General features: G+C 39.2%; 1 protein-coding gene across 1 annotated transcript in view; it reads left to right on the top strand.

Moving 5' to 3' along the window:
• Positions 1–20,952, top strand: part of CUBN (cubilin) — a 258,475-nt gene that overhangs the window by 66,994 nt on the left and 170,529 nt on the right. Inside the window, exons 23-27 of the mRNA XM_059184039.1 lie at positions 3,480–3,669; positions 5,006–5,166; positions 5,564–5,745; positions 6,480–6,636; positions 10,261–10,448. Coding sequence (XP_059040022.1) covers positions 3,480–3,669; positions 5,006–5,166; positions 5,564–5,745; positions 6,480–6,636; positions 10,261–10,448 — 878 coding nt within the window. The remainder of the gene's footprint in view (positions 1–3,479; positions 3,670–5,005; positions 5,167–5,563; positions 5,746–6,479; positions 6,637–10,260; positions 10,449–20,952) is intronic.

The raw sequence follows: 20,952 nt of genomic DNA on the forward strand, positions 1-20,952 counted from the left end.
AGTCCCAGCTTTTTTGACAGCCCTAAACTCAGATTCCTGCTTCCTCAGCTAACCTGTCATTTACTGCTTGGACTTGAGCAAACTGCTGTGATCAGAAAATTCTGCATAAAGAGCCAAGGAAATAGAATTCCACCTCATGAATTTTCTGTCTGTCAAGAATCACTATCTTGAACTGCCCATTGCCCGGTGCTTCATATATTTTGCCCAGTTTCATAGTTGTTATGGAGAGGGGCTAGTTTAGTACTTGTTATTTGTCATGGCTCGAAGAAGAGATTTCTATAGTTTAGATTGAATAAACATGATAAAACATTAAAGAATCTTAACCTACTCAGTAAAGGAATAGGAAGGAGAGAGAGCAGGAACATGAGATAAGAAAAGTGGAGGGGGGAATAGGATGGGGAGAGAGAAAGTGGGAAGAAAATAGAGACTTGTCCCCACCCTCTCAGTTTGTAATAAAATGTTAACAAATATTTATTAGAGGTATTCTGGTCCACTGGTAAGTGACAGTTAATAATTGTTAATAAGGTCCTGTTCACATTTTCAGGCACAGTAGAGGAAATGTACTCCCATAAAGACAGCCACAATTCCATATTTTGGGAGCTTAAATTGCTATTTGCATAAAGTTTTATTGAGCACAAGAAAATTATTTCTGCTTGATGTGGAGAAGTTTCACAGAAGAAGTGATATTTGACTTTGACTTTAAATGATGTCTGAGTTTATTTGTTTAATGGTGTGTTGGGGTAGAAGGGAAATTGTTAGATAAAACATTTCAAAGGGAACAGTGTGAGGACCATTTGAATACATAAGGGACTATGTTTACCCTTGTGCCAGAAAAGAAGCTTAATGAGTAAGTCAAAATCTCAGTAGGAGTTAAAAAACAAATACCAATTGTGGCACAGTAGTCCCTTGCATATGGACAAGGTACAGGAAAATAAATCATCATTACTTCTCAAATATTTGTTGAATTGGTTCTTTTACATGAGATCCTGCTCATACAAACCATTCACCTGCAGACTAATTGCAAGTTGCATTAGAAATATCCAGTACAGTTGTATTTCCCTTCTGGAAGTAGAGTGGGTAAGCATGAAATAATATCTCTAAGAACAAATGACATATAGATTTGCTCTAGATATTTGACCGACTGGCTAAAACTATCTGAATGTGGGGTGGTCAATGAATTTGCCAGTTCTGTCAGCTCAGGGAGACTGTGTCATAACCTTCATTTAATGTACATTTGATCCATGAACTGTTATCGTAGTAATACTCATTATTGATCTGAAATACTTACTAGACCACTTCGACACCCCCTCTGTCTGCCCCTCTCTCCCCCGACCCGCCTTCCTCCTCCCCTTCCCCTTCCCTCTTTCCTTCCATCCTTCCTCCTTGAAGGAATATTTCTTGGCAGACTGCAGAAACCTATGCAGTATTCATAATTGAAGTTAAATAGCATTTTCAATTTTTTTCAATAAAGTAAAACCTTGCTGGCTTGCTGTTTAAAATAGAGTAAGTCCAATATTGGATGAGTACCGTTCCTCTGAGGGTTATACATAGGTAGTAGAACTTGTAATATTTTCTTTTTTTTCCTTAAGATTTTATTTATTTATTTGACACAAAGCGAGAGAGAGAGAAAACACAAGTAGGGGAAGTGGTGGGAGCAGGAGAAGCAGGCCTCCTGCTAAGTAAAGAGCTGGATGCGGGGTTTGATCCCAGGACCCTGGGGATCATGACCTGAGCCAACTTAACAACTGAACCACCCAGGTGCCCCAAGGACTTGTAATATTCTCTTTGCATCTTTGTACTCTCAATATCAGTGGCTCCTCTCTTCTGACTGTGATTATTCAGCAACAAATGGGAAATTAGACATCCAAACATCCTCATTTTCTTTTTTTCACCCTTAATAAAGTATAATAGCTTATTCTCCCTCAGAACCTTTTAGTAGGAGGCCTGTGTCGACTCCTGGACCCTACCTAGATTTATGTTATTACTAGATACAATTGCAACTACATTAAAAATGCTTGAAACTGGATTTTCTTTGGAAAATATCTCAGATTTGAAGGGCATAGGAGATTGAGTGGGGTGGTTGGTAAATATAGAGCCTGATGGACTGAATAGGTGAAGTTAAAACTCTTAAAAGTAGAACAGTTAATGCTGAATTACAGCATAAAATTGTCCAAGTATTATTTTTTTGAGGATTTATTTGAGAGCGAGAGAGGGAGAGAGAGGGAGAGACTCTCCAGCAGCCTAGATGTAGGATTCCATCCCATGGTCCTGAAATCATGACCTGAACTGAAATCAGGAGCAGGACATTTAACCAAGAGAACCACAGAGGCACCCCTCCAAGTATCTTAATGTTTAATGTGAATGATCTGATTTATTCCTTATCATTTATGTTCTACTTTTTCTACACTTTTCTGAACTATTTTGAAACATAATGACAATTACTACCATTTATTGAGCATATACCATGTGCCAAGCCATTTAATTATGCAATTCTCTAACACATATATGTAGAGTCAAATATAGTTGCCATCCCCATTTGGGAGATGAGGCTCAGAGAGGTGAAGTAATCTGCCCAAGATCACATAGCTTGTCCGTGTTTGAGGGAGGCATTGATTCAAGCTCAGCCTGATTCCCGACACTTACCTTCTATTCTTCACGTGGCCAAGATACCTGCTTTGTCATTATTCATAAATGCATGCTTTGATGAAAACCATTTTATTTATTTATTTATTTGTCAGAGAGAGCACAGGCAGGCAGAGTGGCAGGCAGAGGGAGAAGGAGGTGCCCTGATGAGCAAGGAACCCGATGTGGGACTCCATCCCAAGACGCTGGGATCATGACCTGAGCCGAAGGCAGCCAGTTAACCGATGGCATCCCAATGAAAACCATTTTAAAGGAAGGTTATGAAAAGGACAGAACTGAATCATTTCTAGCGCCCCTCTATGATTTCCATGGTTGAGCCTAATGTTTAATGTTTAGGTTAATGTGCATAAATTAAAACATTATAACACTTCCAAGATCTAAAAAGTTAGGATATATGTAACGATTTGTACTACATAGCTTACTTGGGCTTACTATTATTTTTTTAAGATTTTATTTATTTATTTGACAGAGAGAGACACAGTGAGAGAGGGAACATAGCAGAGGGAGTGGGAGAGGGAGAAGCAGACCTTCCGCAGAGCAGGGAACCCAATGCAGGACTCGATTCTAGGACTCTGAGATCATGACCTGAGCCCAAGGCAGACGTCTAAAAACTGAGCCACCCAGGCGCCCCTCTTAGGCTTACTATTAATAATTATTTTTGCCTTTGAGATTTAAAAAACATCTTTATTTTGAAAGGAAATCATTATTTAATGTTCAATGGCCTATTAAAAATCAAGTACATTGGCATAAATTGATGAAATGTGTATCATTGAATGTCTTATAGATATAGCCTGTTATTTTCTCTTTTCTCCATTATGCTGTATTTCTTCTCACAGCATGCATGGAAGACTATACAGAAGAATCTGGGACTTTCACTTCTCCAAACTTCCCTGATAATTATCCCAACAATTGGAAATGCGTTTATAGGATCACGGTGGAAACCAGCCAACAGATTGCATTACACTTCACAAATTTCTCTTTGGAGGAGGCCATTGGTGGGCACTGTATAGATTTTGTGGAAATCAGGTAAGTACCTTTATTTCATCACTTTTTCTGTTATTGGTTTTCATTCATAATCTTTCCTGGAAAGGGTAAAGAAAACACATGGAAATTCTCTCTAAAAAGGACTGTTGTGCCCTTTCTTGCAAGATACAAAGCTTGCCATGTGGACCCTGATTTAACAGAAGAAAACCAGAAAATTGTATAAGTTTCAGTGGTTATTTTGAAGTGATTATTTTATTGAAAATATTTGAAAATAAACTCCAGATTTTATTTGGACAGATTAAATAGATGTACTACTACTGTGAAATTAGATCCTTGCAATTATTAAAAACCTACCTTCCTTATGGGAAAATAAATTTAGATTTTAGGCTGTTCATTGTCCATTCGGTCTAATTATATCACAAAAATGATGGTAAGATAACAACCATAAAGTTTTTAGAAAGTTTTTTGTGTTCAACTAATAAAAGTCTAGGCTTGTGAATTTTAGTGTGAGACCTTTTCTTCTTTAGTTCTTTGGTATTTAGAGAGAATGAGTTTAAAAAGTTATATTTGCAGTAAAAGTAAGTTAACCTATATGTTGCTATCTTACTCAGATCATTACATTGAATTAATGAGACTAATATTTTGGTGTGTATTTGGTTAAATTTTGTATTTGGCTTTTTGAAAGCCTAGAATATTATACTTTTTATTTTATTCTATGATGTAAAGTGAGGTACTAAAATAATAAATCACATTTGTATCATCTCATGCCAAAATAACATGAATTCTAAGTTTACAATAATTAAATCATTAGATTTTAATGTTGAGTGAACTCCCCCGTTTTTTGTTTTTTTTTTTTTTAAGCTTGAAAAAACTACAGATTACAAAGTAGATATAAAACTCCCAAAAGTTCTTGGGGAAGAATTATTTTCAAAATTTTACTAAATATGTAAAATATAAGATTAAATTTTGAAAAATTCAAAATAGAAGGAAAACATTTCAGTTTTCTCTGTAAAATTAAGCAAAATTTGTTTATACTGTTAATAATTATGGTTTCTTTATCCCATTACATATTATGTATGTAATTTCTACATATTCATTCTCTGTATTCTCTGACACATTTGCCAGATGCTTCTCTCAGCTTGAAATTGGTTATATAAAAAGTCACATGAGCCAAAAATGATGTTCCTTCTTAAGCCATTCAAATGCTATTTAATAAAGTGAAAAATTGAAAACTTGAAATTGTGACTTGGAGTATTCTGAAGAAAGGATGACTGACATAAACTGATCTGTTGCAATCTCAAAGTTCAAATAATATTAAATGTTTATACAGTAATATTATCAATAACCAATAAATGATCTCATCTGTGTTTTGCCACAGAGATGGAGGCTATGAAAGTTCGCCATCCCTGGGAACATACTGTGGCTCAAATCCACCTCCAAGAATCATCTCTCACAGCAACAAACTATGGTTACAATTTAAGAGTGACTTCCTTGGCTCAGGGCCTGGATTCTCAGTTAACTGGGATGGATCATTGACCGGTAAATGGGAAAGAGCTGTCTTTCCTGGAGAGTCTGGTCTGATTGGTTTCTTGATTCATAGACTACCATGCTTTCATCCAGTTTTTTTTTTTCAGCTGTCTTGTACTAAACTTCAACATTACAAATATTTCTGAATTAACAGCCGCTGCTTTGGTTTTGTTTTCGAGGATGGAACAAGTGGAAATATCCTGGTTCCATGATATCTTTCCTTAAGCTGGTCATCATGATTAGGAGAAGGAAAGGATGTTGACGCAGTTGGAGACTGCCACAGTCTTTGGAGACGCAGTTGTGTTCTGCCACAAAAGAGAGTAGCAGTAACCCCAGTTTGATATAGATAGGAGAATTCCATTTACCAAGAAGAAAAACATTTGGGTCATCTCATTTCTTTCTCCTGTAGGATGTGGGGGCAATCTCACGACTCCCACTGGCGTGTTCACTTCTCCCAACTACCCGATGCCCTACTACCACAGCTCTGAATGCTATTGGAGGTTGAAATCCAGCCATGGCAGCCCATTCGAACTGGAATTTGAAGACTTCCACTTGGAGCATCACCCAAACTGCACGTCGGATTATCTGGCGGTACGTATGGGGTTCATTGATTTACTTCACTGCTCCCATTTTTTCCCTCTTTGAAATTCGGGAAAGAGGAATACTTAAAATATCCACATAAAAAGCTCAAACCAAAGAAAAGAGAAAAAAGAAAATGTGATGAAAATGACAGCCTTCTAAGTTGGCAGGTATTATTGAAAGGATTGGTATACTAAGTATTTAAAATATATTGAATATGGGCTGTTAAGATATGATTAAAATCTCCCAAAAGGAGTCATTTCTACATATTCTTTAAAAAAAATAACAATGTAGAGGACTATATTGGTGAATTAGAGAAGATAATTGAAGTCATCAGGTAGGACTTCATAAGTACAGCAATCCATCCTTGACCATGAAATAAAAAACCAAATAAAAAATGTATTACAATGTTGTAAATTATAAAACTGTGAAATCAAAAACAAGGAGAACTGCTGAAAATAGCTATGGTCTCAAAAATACATATTAGTCTTTCATTTTTAACCCTCAGATTTCAGCCTGGGTTTACCCCCTTATCATTATACACAGCCATGGCTAAATGGCCCAACTTCACTACCTACGTTTATAGACATTTAAATATAATTTTAAATATTTTGATATTTTGGTTCAGGGCTCTTCTTTTGTTATGTCGTGCATTTTATGTATTTTCCCACTTGTTAAGAATTGGGAGTCCTTTTCATAATGTCTATGGCCACAATCCTCTGACATTTTAAAATGTTTCGTTAAAGGTGTATGACGGCCCAAGTACCAGCTCTCATTTGCTAAGTCAGCTTTGTGGGAATGAAAAACCGCCTCTCATCCGTTCTAGTGGAGACAGCATGTTTTTAAAATTCAGGACAGATGAAGGTCAACAAGGAGGTGGCTTCCTAGCCAAATACCAGCAGAGTAAGTATGCATTCTGGCGGCCCCGTGCCTTTGGTGGGTCCTCGATCTCCTGATAGTGAAACAAATGGAAATGAGAATAACCCATTGGTTTGAGCAATTGAAATAAATCTTTGCTCTCTATGAGAAAAATTTAATTCTACTTGACAGAAAAGTGCTTAGCATTAAATTTAATGCCATATAGTTAAAGCATGTGGTAAGCTATACAAAATGGAGTATTTAATATGCTGAGAGTGTTGCCATTTGTCTAAAGATCAGCATAGCAGGTTAACAGCAGATGGGTTTTCATTTTATCAAACATTACAATGTTCTAATTAGACATTATTCCATTGCACATAGTATCTCCCACACTGGGTTTTTTTTTGGTCTTGTACTTCAAATGGTACCTTAATTTTTATTTTTTTAAAGATTTTATTTATTTGACAGAGAGAGAGAGAGATCACAAGTAGGCAGAGAGGCAGGCAGAGAGAGAGGGGGAAGCAGGCTCCCTGCTGAGCAGAGAGCCCGATGTAGGACTCGATCCCAAGACCCTGAGATCATGACCTGAGCCAAAGGCAGAGGCTTAACCCACTGAGCCTCCCAGGAGCCACAAATGGTATCTTAATTTTTATTAAGGGAAACTATATTCTTTTTTTTTTTTAAGAAGTTATTTACTTATTTGTGAGAGAGACAGTAAGAGAGAGCATGAGTGACGAGAAGGGCAGAGAGAGAAGCAGACATCCCATGGAGCTGGGATCCTGATGCGGGACTCGATCCCAGAACTCCAGGATCATGACCTGAGCCGTCGTCCAACCAACTGAGCCACCCAGGTGTCCCAAAGGACACTATATTCTTATAAATCAGATGTAAAGTGCACATTCTTTTTTTTTTTTTTTTTAGGTTTATTTATTTATTTTAGAGAGAGAGAGAGAATGAGCAAGTGGGGGGAGGGGCAGAGGGAGAATAAGAATCTAAAGCAGACTTCCTGCTAAGCACAGAGCCCCATGGAGAGCTGATCCCGGGACCCTGAGATTGTGACCTGAGCTGAAACCAAGAGTGGAGGCTCAACTGACTGAGCCACCCAGGTGCTCCTAGTACAGTCTTTATTGTGGAAAAAGCTGGTCATTGTAGAGATGTCATTTTAAAATCTACTTTCCTATGAGGCCACATGGTAGAATGAAAAGAATATTGTACAAAGGGTCAAGGAGCCCAGAGGTTTTTCCTGGTTCCTAATCTCTGAGAAGATCACTTTTCTTCTCTGAGGTTCCATGATTTCTTAAAAGGAGATTAAACAACGCCATTATGAAAGCGTCCTCAAGGTCTAGAATTAATTTTTTTTTTGAGAGTTGAGAGAGTGTGCACGTGTGCACACCCATGTACACAAGCAAGTGACAGGGGGAAGGGGGAAGGACAGAGGGAGAGAGTCCCAAGCAGGCTCCATGCTCAGCACAGAGCAGAAGCAGGGCTCCATCTCACCACCCTGAGTTCATGGCCTGAGCTGACATCAAGAGTCGGTCGCCCAGTCAATGGAGCCACCCAGGCGCCCCTAGAACTAAATACTTTCTAATGTTAGTTTCAATATGGACATTTAAAGAAAACAAGGCTTCCTTGAATTTATGTTACTTAATAAACACTTGTGGTTTAGAAAATACATTCCTTGTCCACTACACCTAAATTTATCTATATTTTGACACAGTTACATAAAAATAGAATTGCAAGTCACAAGATCATAAACTGAACACACAAAATCCCCTTGAATTCATTGAAAGCGTATTAATGTTTGATCTTGACTATGTATGAATTTGCAAATATTCACATTCACTTACAGTTGAAGGTTAGGCTGAATTCTAGTTTTGAATACTGAGTTTTAATGATAAAATGCTTTTATTCTTCAGAACTTCAGCATAGTCTATGGAAATTCTCTCAGGAATAGATCTTTTTGGTCAAACATGTAATCATGTCTCTAATTTTATTATTGCTGTGGTAATTTTCTTCTTGGTTATAGACTGATTATTTATTAAAGATTCCTCCCTTTTATTCCTGTGATTATTTTATTTTTCTCTTGTAATTTCGGAACACTGAAGGAGTAACAGCATACATGGGATATAGGTCCTTAAAGGCAAAATCAGAGCTAACCTGTGAGATTTTCTGTAAAATTTGTCATATGAAATTGGAGGTTTGCAAATAGTAGAATTTCTGAGCACTGAGAGCAGCTCATATGGTTTCATGGAATATATTTTCCTCTGCCCAGACTTGTAGGCATCGTGGCACACACTGCCTCTCTGCCTGATTGCTGTAACTTCTCACAGGCATTTAAGACCATGACATTGTCCTTTAGAATTCCTTTGTGGACAAAAAGAGAAATGAGAATAGAGAATAGAGAAATGAGAATAGAGAAATTTCTCTAATGAGAAATAGTTTGAGTATTCCCCTGCTCTAGCAAGAAAGATTCTGAAGAGCTACAAAGGTATACTTTTCCATACCAAAGATTTTATATATATATATATATATATATATATATATATATATATATATATATATATATATAAAATGTTCTAGTTTATTTAGATTATATGTATAATGTTCTAGTCATCTGTCAGTCATCACTATAGTAGTAGAAATGCATATATGAACCACATTTTTCAGAGGCTATTTTTTTAATATAATGTTTATTTTTCTCATTCTCTTTTATCACACATTATACAGACAATGTGGACAAGGTTTGAGAAAAGGGATGTATATGCCTTGTTCAAGCCCTTAGTTTGGGTTGTGTTTGGCACTGACTCCCGGGACTAGCCACACCTTGAGGTACCTGGCATAGTGTTGTTGCAAACTCAGCTGAGGAAAATGCCACCCGTAGATGGAAGACTTTTTTCAGAATTTAAGATTTTCGTTTCTTCTTCATATCCTTTGCATTCCCTCCATTCATTTGGTCCTTCCCGATGACTAACTAGAGCAATAATGGAGCCTTTCTTGTGAATTTCATGCTGACTTTTGAATGTTCAACAAAGCCATGCTGTTACTCATTTTTAGCATTCACATAGAACTTCGTGTTTTTAAGCTGTTGAATTTAAAGGTCAGGATTTCTGTTCCTTCCAAACACTGAAGTTAGAAAAACAGAAGCATAGAATATTTAATGCACTTTTGTAAATAAACAAATCAGACTGCTTTCTGAGTAGTGCTGAGTTAGTCTGCTGTCCACCAGTTCACGGGAATTTGATGCCTAATAGGCAATTTTCATGGCACTTTAAAATTTATGAGTTCACTGAAGTATTATTTTATGTTTGTACTAAGTGGAGACCCTTTCACTATAAAAATGTTGTACTATATACATATATACACACACATAAACATATATACTATATATATACATAATATATACAAATACATAATATATAAACTATGTATATACTTTAATCTAGTTTTCTTTTTTATTAATTATTTTTATTAATGTATGTATAGGCCTGTGAATCGTCAGGCTTACACATTTCACAGCACTCACTATATCACATACCCTCCCCCGAGTCCATAACCCAACTGCCCTCTCCAAACCCCCTAGTTGTTTTCTTAAAGGAAAATCTCACCCATCTGGGAGCAACAATGAAATACATGATGGTGGTTCTCAATAATCCTGGTTCCTTTTTTCAGCATGTAGGAACGTGACGATTGTGAACCGAACCTACGGCCTCTTAGAGAGTATACATTACCCAGGTCCCTATTCGGACAATCAGCGTTGCAATTGGACCATCCAGGCAACTACTGGCAACACGGTGAATTACACATTTTTAGCATTTGAATTGGAAAATCACGTAAACTGCTTGACAGACTATTTAGAGGTATGTATTCTGAAGCTAAATAAACCACTGCATTTTCAGATCAAGTTAGGCAAGCCAAACTAGAAATCCTCGTGCTCTGTAGAACTGAGTCTGTGTGGCTCTATGCATCCGCACTCCTCCAGCTACCTATGGTATTTCAACAGGTATATCTCGTGTCTCTTTCACTGCCTCATGTTACTATTAAGGATATCTAATTTACTAAATTATATACACAGAGAATTGTCTATTTTTTTAGGTTTCAATATGATTTCTGGGCTGACTGACCTCCTATTATTTCAATAATCCAGGAGTAAAGGAATAACTTCTAATTTGTGTTAATTTTGTGTTAACTTGTTTTTATGTTTATTGTCTATAAACAGGATATCCGAAAATGTTTGGGTACCTGGATTTATCTAATACCTAATTTGCCTGATACTAGAAATCATGATTTTGAGCCTTGTTTTTATTTTTAAATTTAAGTGCATTTCAGTTAATTTTTCTTTCAGTAAGATGGAAATTTCTATTTGTTCTGATAATGACCACCTGTAGCATTTATTTGACTCTTTGTATACGATGCTATTCAATGAAAACTGCTTGAGAACTAGATATCCGATAATCTCTTATTTTAACAAAAAGATACTTTATTCCTAAAAACTTTTTCGCTAACTTTCATGTGTGACTTTTTAGGGCTATAGCTTGAAAAATTAGGCACCTACTTATTTTGCTTAATTTGTGAGTATAATTATGCTTTCATATATAAAATTATATAAGTGATTATATTAGTTTAGAAATTATGGCTTCCACTTCCACACTCTGCAAGATAATTTTACTGAAACCACTAACAGTATTTTGACATCAAATTCTCATCATTAATAAAATCACTTTTTAAGTTCACTTAACACACCATTTTCGTATTGTTCTATGTTGTTCATATATAATACTTTTGAATCTACATATGATGTTTTCACTACAAGTCTTTTCTAAAGTGACAAGTACCCACTCTGATAGCATTAGGACATCTCCCCCAACCCATGCTACCTATCTACAACACAGTGACTTAGTGGGTTTCTTCTTAGGGTGATCAGTGATTTTTTGAAGTCTTGCTTACAAAGACTTCGAACATCCAGCCCTTGTAACTTTAAAGATCAATTTTTCAGAAAAAAAAAATCCTTTATCTTTGCAAAATTTTCTTACTTTTTTTTTTTAACCAATTCTTTAGGAAACTGAGTGTTGATTGAAGTTAACTGTTTGAAGTTAACTTATCTTTTCCAAAGAGCCCATTTGTTTTTCAAAACAAAGAAAAAGAAAAACAAGGGGAAACAAAGAGAAAGCTGCCTGTTCTTCGAGAGACTTGGGAGTTCTAAATATAGGGAGTCTCTTGGTTCTGAGAGATAGTTTTTTTTGGGTGAAATCTTGCTTTGTATTTAGAAGAGTTCAATATTATAGAATTGTAGCCATAGAGTTTCCCCACTAGAAAGTGATGTTTACTAGTATTCAAAGAAAATATGACAAGCATGAACTTGACAATGGTTTTAAAGCCCATTTTTCTTGATCTAGTGTTCAGACGGTCTTTACAAGCTTCATGGCACGCTTGTCCCATTGCATTTACCTGGAGTAGATACCCTTTTCTTTTCTTCACATGATATGATCTTGCTCATTCTTTAGAGGAAATGGAAGAGTTGCTTTCAAAGCCCCTTGTTCCTACTACAAACAGAGCCACTTATCTTACTGCATTTTTGCCAACTGTGATTGCGCCCACATGCCGTTTGGAAGGTGTGAGCTGTCTCCTGCTGAGTTTCTGACCCAGCATTGGTTATTGAGTTGGGATCTTAATAGGAATTCATTAAGTTCAGGATGAATTAACTCTCGCAGCCATATTTTAGCATCAACCTAATGAGAGATGTTAATTGGTGAGAAAGAACTGAACTCCAGACGGACCGTTTTGTATCATTCCTATGCATTCACTGCAGTTCTACCCCTCTGAGCACAAACCAAAAGAGAACTCATGGCCTTGTGTGTGTGGTGATACGCCAGGCACCCTGAGAGCGATCTGATGAGAGGACAACAGCCGAAGCTGCAGGGGGAGGAAACTTTGACCTGGACTTTCAAGAGGCTTTGGAAGAAAGAGTGGGGGAGGAAATGAGATGGAACTTTTCCAGGGACTGGTTTCCACCTCTTTGGACTTACTTGAGGAAGGAAGGGTAGCAAAAAGGCCCATCAGATAATTTTTTGGAGGTGTCCAAAAACTGTCAAATGAAGATAGTTATTCCAGCAACCGCAGAGCAGCTCAGTGGAGCCCCTTCATAGATGACGTTAGAGGCATGCCATGTATCTTGTGCAACACTGATGGTGAAAGCAGCAAAAACAGAGAATGAGAACCAAAAGTTCAGCAAAGCCTTCCAAAGAATGACACTGTTGCCAGAGGGAGGAGATTTTTTCCATTTCTGTAAGCCAAGGGGCAGGACCAGAGCAGTTCCTACAATGGCTGGTCTATGATGGAAATTTTAAAAGCACAAATAACTACTTAAGAAGAGAAAAGCCATAAACACAAAATCTAGTTTCCGTTATTTTAATAACTTCTAGTTGAAGGGTTTTTCAAGTAACTGAGCCAGATCCCAGTTGAATGACTGTTATGGCAGCCAGAATTGAGTTATTTTGAATTAATAAAGCCAAAATTACGAAAGAACTTGATTAGGTGTTGGTCAGACATTATGGCCAACCTTGCTGAGGGGTGTGGGTTGGTAGAGATCCCACTGGGAAGCAAATCCTTTATTGTTTGTCTTCCGGGCAAAACAAAATGATTCAGATTTGGAAATCAAATTCAATGAGAGGAAGGGTCACTTGCCTGAAGGAATAAGATGATATTGCCCATACAATTATGGGAAGTCAACCTTAAGGATTCTTTGTGTATCCTACAACTGCATTTCAATTTTTTAATTTTTATTTTGAGTCTGGGTCTCTGCATAGAAGGAACTTCTAATAAGTGTTTGAATATACACATGAAAGTGGTGGATTTGGGAGAAATCAGCACAGAGATGTGCAGGGAAGCCCGGGCATATGTGAGGTCAGCCTGGAGCATGAGTGTGGGGGAAGAGGAAGGAGGAAAACCCTGAGGTCGTTGTGTCATGGATGCTGAGGGCAGAGAGCATTGCAGAAGGTGACTGTGATGGGCAAGGTGAGAGGCTCTCAGGGGATCAAGAGGGATCTCGGGGTGATCAATGTGACTCTGGGCAGACCAGTATTTGAAGGGTAGTAGGTGCAGGAGCGAGAGGCCACAGTGTCAAGAAGCACAGTGAGTGTAGATGGGAGTTTAAGCCCATAGATTTGCCAAGTTTTCCCGAGGGAATAGCATGAAGTCAGAGCTTCTTTTCTCCAGTCCTTGTCCTGCATTTCCCTCGCTGGTCCTCATGAGGCAAGCTCTCAGGGGACACCCTCTCTGCATATTCTCTTGTATGTCAGCATCTCTCTCTCTCTCTTTTTAAAAGATTTTATTTATTTATTTGACAGAGATCACAGGCAGGCAAAGAGACAGGGAAGCAGGCTCCCCACTGAGCAGAGAGCCTGATGTGGGGCTCGATCTCAGGACCCTGAGATCATGACTGAGCCGAAGGCAGAGGCTTTAACCCACTGAGCCACCCAGGCACCCCTGTCAGTGTCTCTTAAAATGTGGCTCAGGTTTGGATTCGACACTCCAATGAAGCTGACTAGGACCAGGCATGCTGGAACTCTATCATCTGGCTCAGATACTCTGGTTTCATAGGCTGAGGTTATATGGGCTTATTGTTCATCAAGTTATAATATAATACTTGTATTCTCCAGGTCACATTTACAGGAACTATAATAGCTTCATATAGCCATACATGGGAGATTATTCCTAGGAAGTTATATTTGACTGTTTTGCCTGAGAATACAAACACATCATAAGCCTTCTAAGCCCCGATTCTTTGGTCTGTAGAACATTATTCATTTGCATATAGACTTATTGACATTGGCCTCCTACTTCTTCAAAAATAATTGATAAAAATGTCAGATGGTACCTGTTTCAAATACTCCAAAATGGTGTGTTTCTTTGGTTAAAATGGTCCATTTTTTTTAAACATTTACTTATTTATTTTAGAGAGAGTGTGTGTATAAGCAAGGGTAAGGGGCAGAGGGGGAAGGAGAGAGAAAATCCTCAAGCAGATTACATTCTGAGCATGGAGCCTAACACAGGGCTCCATCCCAGGACCCTGAGATCATGACCTGAGCCAAAATCAACAGTCAGACGGCCAACTGACTAAGTCAATCGGACATCCCTAAAATGATCTATTATTAAACACTTTAGGGATAGCACTGTTCAAAAACTTGGCAATAATAATTGATCTTTATTGAACACTTATTATTTGGAGGTAATTATTACAGCAACACTATAATGTAAGAAATATTACCCATTTGGCAGGTGAGACAGTTGAGGCAAATACAGGTTGTCCACAGTCACAAACATTAGAGGTGCCAAAGCCAGGCATTCTACCAGGCCCTATGATGCTGGACCAGTGCTTTTAGCCATGACACCACACATCCTCTATGTATATACTCAAAATTCTCTGTCATCCTCAGAGGTGACACGAGGGAGTGTCCGCGAGCCCTTGGACCTACCATCCTAGTGATACTGTCACAGAGAAAAGTCTGTGTTACTATAGTCTACTTCATAGATAAGTACTGGCCATTTATTACTATAATCACGGTTTTCTTTGCTTCATTGTGACAAATTATTATTAGTGTCCAACTTCGAATTTTTCCAAGAATTACTGTCAGTCTTTTTGCCTATGAGATGCCAGAATAAATCTTTCCTAGAGTTTGGAAATTGAAATATCTTCGCTTGAGCTTTCTGACGGTCCTCTTACTTTTTAGTGTTGTGCTTTATACTGTTGGTTGCAGATACACGCTCAAACTAAACCATTAGCTTTGTGAAAGGGCTCTGGTCTGAGGAAAGTAAGAAGCGTCACGACACACGCAATTAACTAAAAAGCTGGGAAAGGGCAGGAACAAAGGCAGCTTGGTGGCGTCTCCCTGCAGGAGTATACGCCATTCCCATCTCTCTCCTCTGCGTGCCTACAACCTCACCGTTTTAGCTTCCATACGGCCCCACCAACAATGACTCCACATGACCATTTGCCCCAAGCTCTTGCAACAAACGGGCCTCCTTTGGCAAAAAATGCCCAGCACAGGGAGCTCACTTTTGAGCCTGACAGCAAAGGCATGGATCTCGCCCACCTATCGATAGCTACTCCTCTGGGCCGTAGGACGGCTCTGGCCAGGAGCAGTGAAGTCCAGTCCTCTGGCCAGCGTTGCTCATAGATGCTGTGTGGGAGCAGAGGCAGAATCGCTGAGTACGGCTCTGATGACGTGTTAAAACATTTCTTAAACATTCATGAATTCAACAAGATTACACAATGTGTTCTGTAGGGACTGTACCTTTCAGTACTGCAGGAGGTAATTCACTTAAGCCCCAGAAATGCATTTAAAGGAATTGCCTGTCTTAATCTTATAAATTGGATTTCAGTGTCTCTTCTAGTTTCAAAATTCTACTAGGCATGTTTCGGTTTTTCCCTTTATCACATTATGCTCTCTTCTGCAAGTGTCGATCTATCCATATTTTGATCTTTCTTTTGCCCTAATCATAGCTTAAAAAATAGACATTTTTTTTTTCTAAATGTGCTGTTTCCCAGAGTGTAGCTAATTTGTCTGTGGGCTCATAAAACTGTCAAAAAGCTTTTATATAGCCCCATGGTTCCTTCTTACTTGATTTCTTCAGAGGTTTCCTCTTTTATTGCCCCCAAAGTTATTCCTAGCTTTTCTGGACAAAATTTAATTTTATTAGAATTTATCATGTTTCTTGAATTTTCTTTCTTTTCTCTATTGCTTTTCTTTTTTCTTTAATTGCTAATTGTTTTGGTCCATGGGCTCATATCTCCTTTTGAGGTTGAATCCCTAAAACCTCAGGCCCATGACTGGTATGTAAAATATCGTAGGCTCAAGGGACATTGATCGCTGTTTCCTAATGTTTTGTTCTACAATAACAACCACTTCTTTGCTGTCCAGAATAAGTCTAGACTAGTACTTCTTTCCACTATTTTCTTTACTTTTTTTTTTTAAAGGTTTTATTTATTTATTTGACAGACAGAGATCAGAAGTAGGCAGAGAGGCAGGCAGAGAGAGAGGAGTAAGCAGACCCCCTGCTGAGCAGAGAGCCCGATGCGGGACTCGATCCCAGGACCTTGGGATCATGACCTAAGCCAAAGGCAGAGGCTTTAACCCATTGAGCCACCCAGGCACCCCTATTTTCTTTACTTTTTGAGACAGGAGAGCATTTAAGGAATTTATCAAATGACATTTTTTTTTTCCATTTAAACTTTGGAGAGACATTCAGATGGTTGAAGTTATCTCCCCTTTGCCACCACCATGTGTCTCTTTGTGTTGCACTTGTGTTGACATACTTCCTTTGTAAAAAATTGTAGTCTCAGCTGAGGAAGAAGCCAGTGGGGGAGGATGAAGCCCTTATAACTGGCTGCATTCCAGAGTCGCCTGGAGATCTTGTTAGAAAAACATGTTTCTAGACATCAGCCCAGACCTACTCAATCAAAGTCTCTGGGAATCTCAGTAGAGAGAGTCCCCCCAAGCCTTCGGGCCACACTTGAGACCACTGTCTGCAGCCCACTTGTACTCCAGCAGCACGTTTTACCCCCTCTTCAAAGCTCTCTCCTGGGAAATCAGAACTATTTTAAGACGTGTCTTCTTAACATGTACCTTTGAGTGCTAGTAAAGATTTCCTTTTGGGTTAAATCTCATTTTTCCGTTGCTGCAGGTGAATCACATCTTTGTCTCACCAAGGCCTGGTGATACGGTCATGCTGTTTGTGTCATTATGTAAAAATATCAGATTTACTTTGCGATTTTCATGTCAGGATTCTCAACTCTCTTGCCCCATCTTTAGCTGGCACCTTAACCGCTACCGTCTTCCAGCCCATTCTCTATACCCTTCCAGGCCTTCCACTTCGCAAGCCTTCCCCTTCATGACGCCAGTGACTTCTGTCAAATACATTTCCCTCCAGTCTTTGTCAGATGCATTTTATCTCTTGCCAAATCCTTCTTCTGATGTCATCTTGTGCACCAGATGTTTCTATCATTATTTATTATACTCCCGTGTCCTCTTCCAATGACAAAATCACGCATTTCAAGTGAAAGAATGGACCAAAATGGAGGCTTCCGGTCTTGCACTCTTGTTTTCCAAGTCTGCAGCCTGAGCAATGTTTTCCATCAGGCCCTTGTGATATTGTGATTAGTTAAGGTAACTCGGGCTGTTGTTGTTATGAAGGACTCATAAATTCTCAGATGCTTAACATATTGCAAGTTTATTTCTCAGTCTTGTTAGAGACCCATGCTGGTGTTCCTTGCCTTCCACATAGTGATTCAGGAACCCAGACAAAGGGGAAGTCGATTTGGGGAAACCACATAACTCTCTCCGCCACAAACATTGATAGATGTTTCACAAATAAAGAGAACTAAATTCTAGTAAGTTTTGAGAAATGCTGAATTATACACAGTTAAACAGAGCTTGGTGTACTTTTCAGTTTTTGCTGTGGTATTTCCTCAAGCTGTTACTACCCTAAGTAAGTGTTGTTCATTCATGTATCCATTCATTTAGTCATCCAAATACATCTTAACACATAGACTGTGGAAATACAACTGTTTTCGCATCAGTTTTCCTTGTCTTCACTGAGGAGACAGATGGTAATCAATTTAGCACACAATACAAATTTAATTACAAGCTGTGTTAAGTGGTATCAGGGAATGTTATCGGGTTCTCCAAAGACTCGAAGAGGGAGGACAGAGCCCATCTGTAGGTCAGAGAAGGCTTCCCCGAGGAAGAGTAACTTAGCAAGTTCAAAGGAAGCAGAAAGTTTCACCAAGGGAAGCTGTGGTCGAGGAACTGTCACAGATAAAGCTGGACACTAGTTAAAGTGGCAGAGATAGATTTTAATCACTAACACGGTCCTGCAGGGGGATCGAGCGGGAACAGCCCTCCATTTCAGTTTGTACAGAGGTGACGGGACACTGTGAAGGGAGAGCGAGGGAGTCAGGAGGGGGCCAGCAGCTGGAGGAGGCAAGGAAGTGAGCAATGGCTAAAGGTTAATCAGGGTCAGTGTGGTGAGGCCAGTTGTGTGTGCCGGCCAGCAGTGACGGAAGCTAAGATTCTGCCCTTCCACAGGGACAGGGAGACCAGTGTCCTATCCCTCCTGATGATTCTGTTTCAAAGGTATGCTTCTCAGATCCTTGAGAAAGGCACTCCCCAGCTGAGTTGTAGGAGACACACACACACACACATCTCAAAGGGACAGAGGAAGAATTCAGGATTGCAAGCCCTTCTTAGTGCTCTGGGAAAGGGTGGTCAGGGGCTTATCCTCAAGTATTGGCTGGAACAAATCATATATTCTCTTGACAGCGCTGAGCTTTCTCAAGCAGGCCCTTTAACGGGGGGTAGGGTCTTCCAAGCAGTGTGACCTTGTTAGAAACTACATTAGTGTTTGTTGAAGTCTTTTAGTTTGGGTAAGTAGGGATGAGAGGGTGAAGTCATGTATGCCAGGAGTCTGTGATTTTTTATCGGCCAAGGTCAAGATGTAGTCAGGAAAAAGGTTCAGAGGAGCCTGGCTAGAGTCCACTGGAGGAGAAAATCCTTGTCAGAACCGCCCAGTGGGGGGCTTCCAGGCCCTAAGGAGTCTACGAGTCTCGCAGGCACTGGCGCTGTGTGAGGAGTGTCAGGGAGCACCCTTAGTGTCGCAAGAGATCTTCCAGGAGTGGATGGGGGAAATGGCACAATCAGATCGGCACCTTTAAAAACTCTGGCTTCAAGAGAAAATTGAAGGGAGGGGATGTAACGGAGGAGATCCAGCAAGGGGGCTGTTGCGGTCCAGGTGAGAGAGACGCCGGTTCCTCGCACGCTGAGGAGGGAGAATGCAATAGGATTCAAGAGTCCTCAGGAGGTGTGGGCGCCTGGGTAGCTCAGTGCGTTAAAGCCTCTGCCTTCGGCTCGGGTCATGATCTCAGGGTCCTGGGATCGAGCCCCACATCGGGCTCTCTGCTGAGCAGGGAGCCTGCTTCCTCCTCTCTCTCTCTGCCTGCTTCTACCTCCTTGTGATCTCTGTCTGTCAAATAAATAAATAAAATCTTTAAAAAAATAAAATTAAAAAAAAGAAAAAAAAAAGAGTCCTTAGGAGATAAAGTCAGCAGAAGTGGACTGAGGATTAGGTGGGGGTAGAGTGGTCACATGGTGGAGAAGAGGCTGAGATATATTAATGGTTCTTTTTTTCCTTTTTTTGAGAGGGAGTGAGCAGGAGGGGCAATGGGAAAGGGGGGGAGAGAATCTCAAGCAGGCACCACTCCCAGAGCTTGACACGGGACTCGATCCCATGACCCTGAGGTCACAAGCTGAGCCAAAACCAAGCGTCGGGACACCCAACCAACTGGACCATCCAGGTGCCCCTAAGGGTTCATTTCTTAAGACACTTAATTTCCCTCTTGCTTTCTCTCCACAGCTGCTTCACTGATGCATTTGACATTTTCACAAAGGATAAGTGATAAAGCTACCATATTAGTCCACTTACTTCACTCGAAGCTCTGTTAAATATAGTGAAGAATATATTGATTTGATTGACAAACAGGAGTTTTGCATATGTTTATTACAATTTAGAAGTTATTTTTTCTCCATTATTACAGAGAATGAAGACTTTATTGTATCCTTGGATTTGACAGTTACTATTTTAAAAATATGATTATCAATGAAGGGAACAATAAATTATTCTTGAGGGGCTTACTTACTGAACTTCTACATTCCTCAGTTTCCAGAACTCTAAAATGGGGATAACAGTGGTACCTGCTATTTGGAGATTCTAGGAATTTTAAATTCGGTCACACAGATGAAAGGCTTAGAGTAATATTCAGCTAATAAATATTATTTATTAAATGATAGTAAACATTATTTATGATTATTTATACATAAACACAATTTGATGGATTAATTTTTGCTTTCAAAAACATTTTGCAGTGAGTGCAGAATTTTAGTTTCCAAAGCAGCCTTTCCAGTTGTGATGAACATAGATTGGCCCCATGTAAGGAGAGCCCGGCTTCTGTCCCTGGCATCTCAGTTTTCTTGCAACAAAAGCTGCAGGGATTCTATATCTGAATCTAAGAGGCATGGTGGTTAAAATCCCATTTGCTGGTTGGAGAAAAGCTGATGAGATTTTATGTCTTAGGAGCAAAGGGTCTGAGCTGACTTTCATCATCATGGCATCTCCTTAAATACTTCCCGGGCAGATGAGTCATGCTTCCTGCGACTGTCTGTCCTAGGAAGTTTGCTTCTAGACTGCTTGGCATTTTGCTTAGAATTCAGAGATAAGCTATTTTAATTCTGAGGACAACTGCTGTCCAAAAACACTCATAAAAAGTGACAACAATACACCATACAATTCAGTTTATGTCTCTATGCCAGA

Source organism: Mustela lutreola, chromosome 8 (assembly GCF_030435805.1).
Source record: "Mustela lutreola isolate mMusLut2 chromosome 8, mMusLut2.pri, whole genome shotgun sequence".
In the NCBI taxonomy this organism is placed as follows: Eukaryota; Metazoa; Chordata; class Mammalia; order Carnivora; family Mustelidae; genus Mustela; species Mustela lutreola.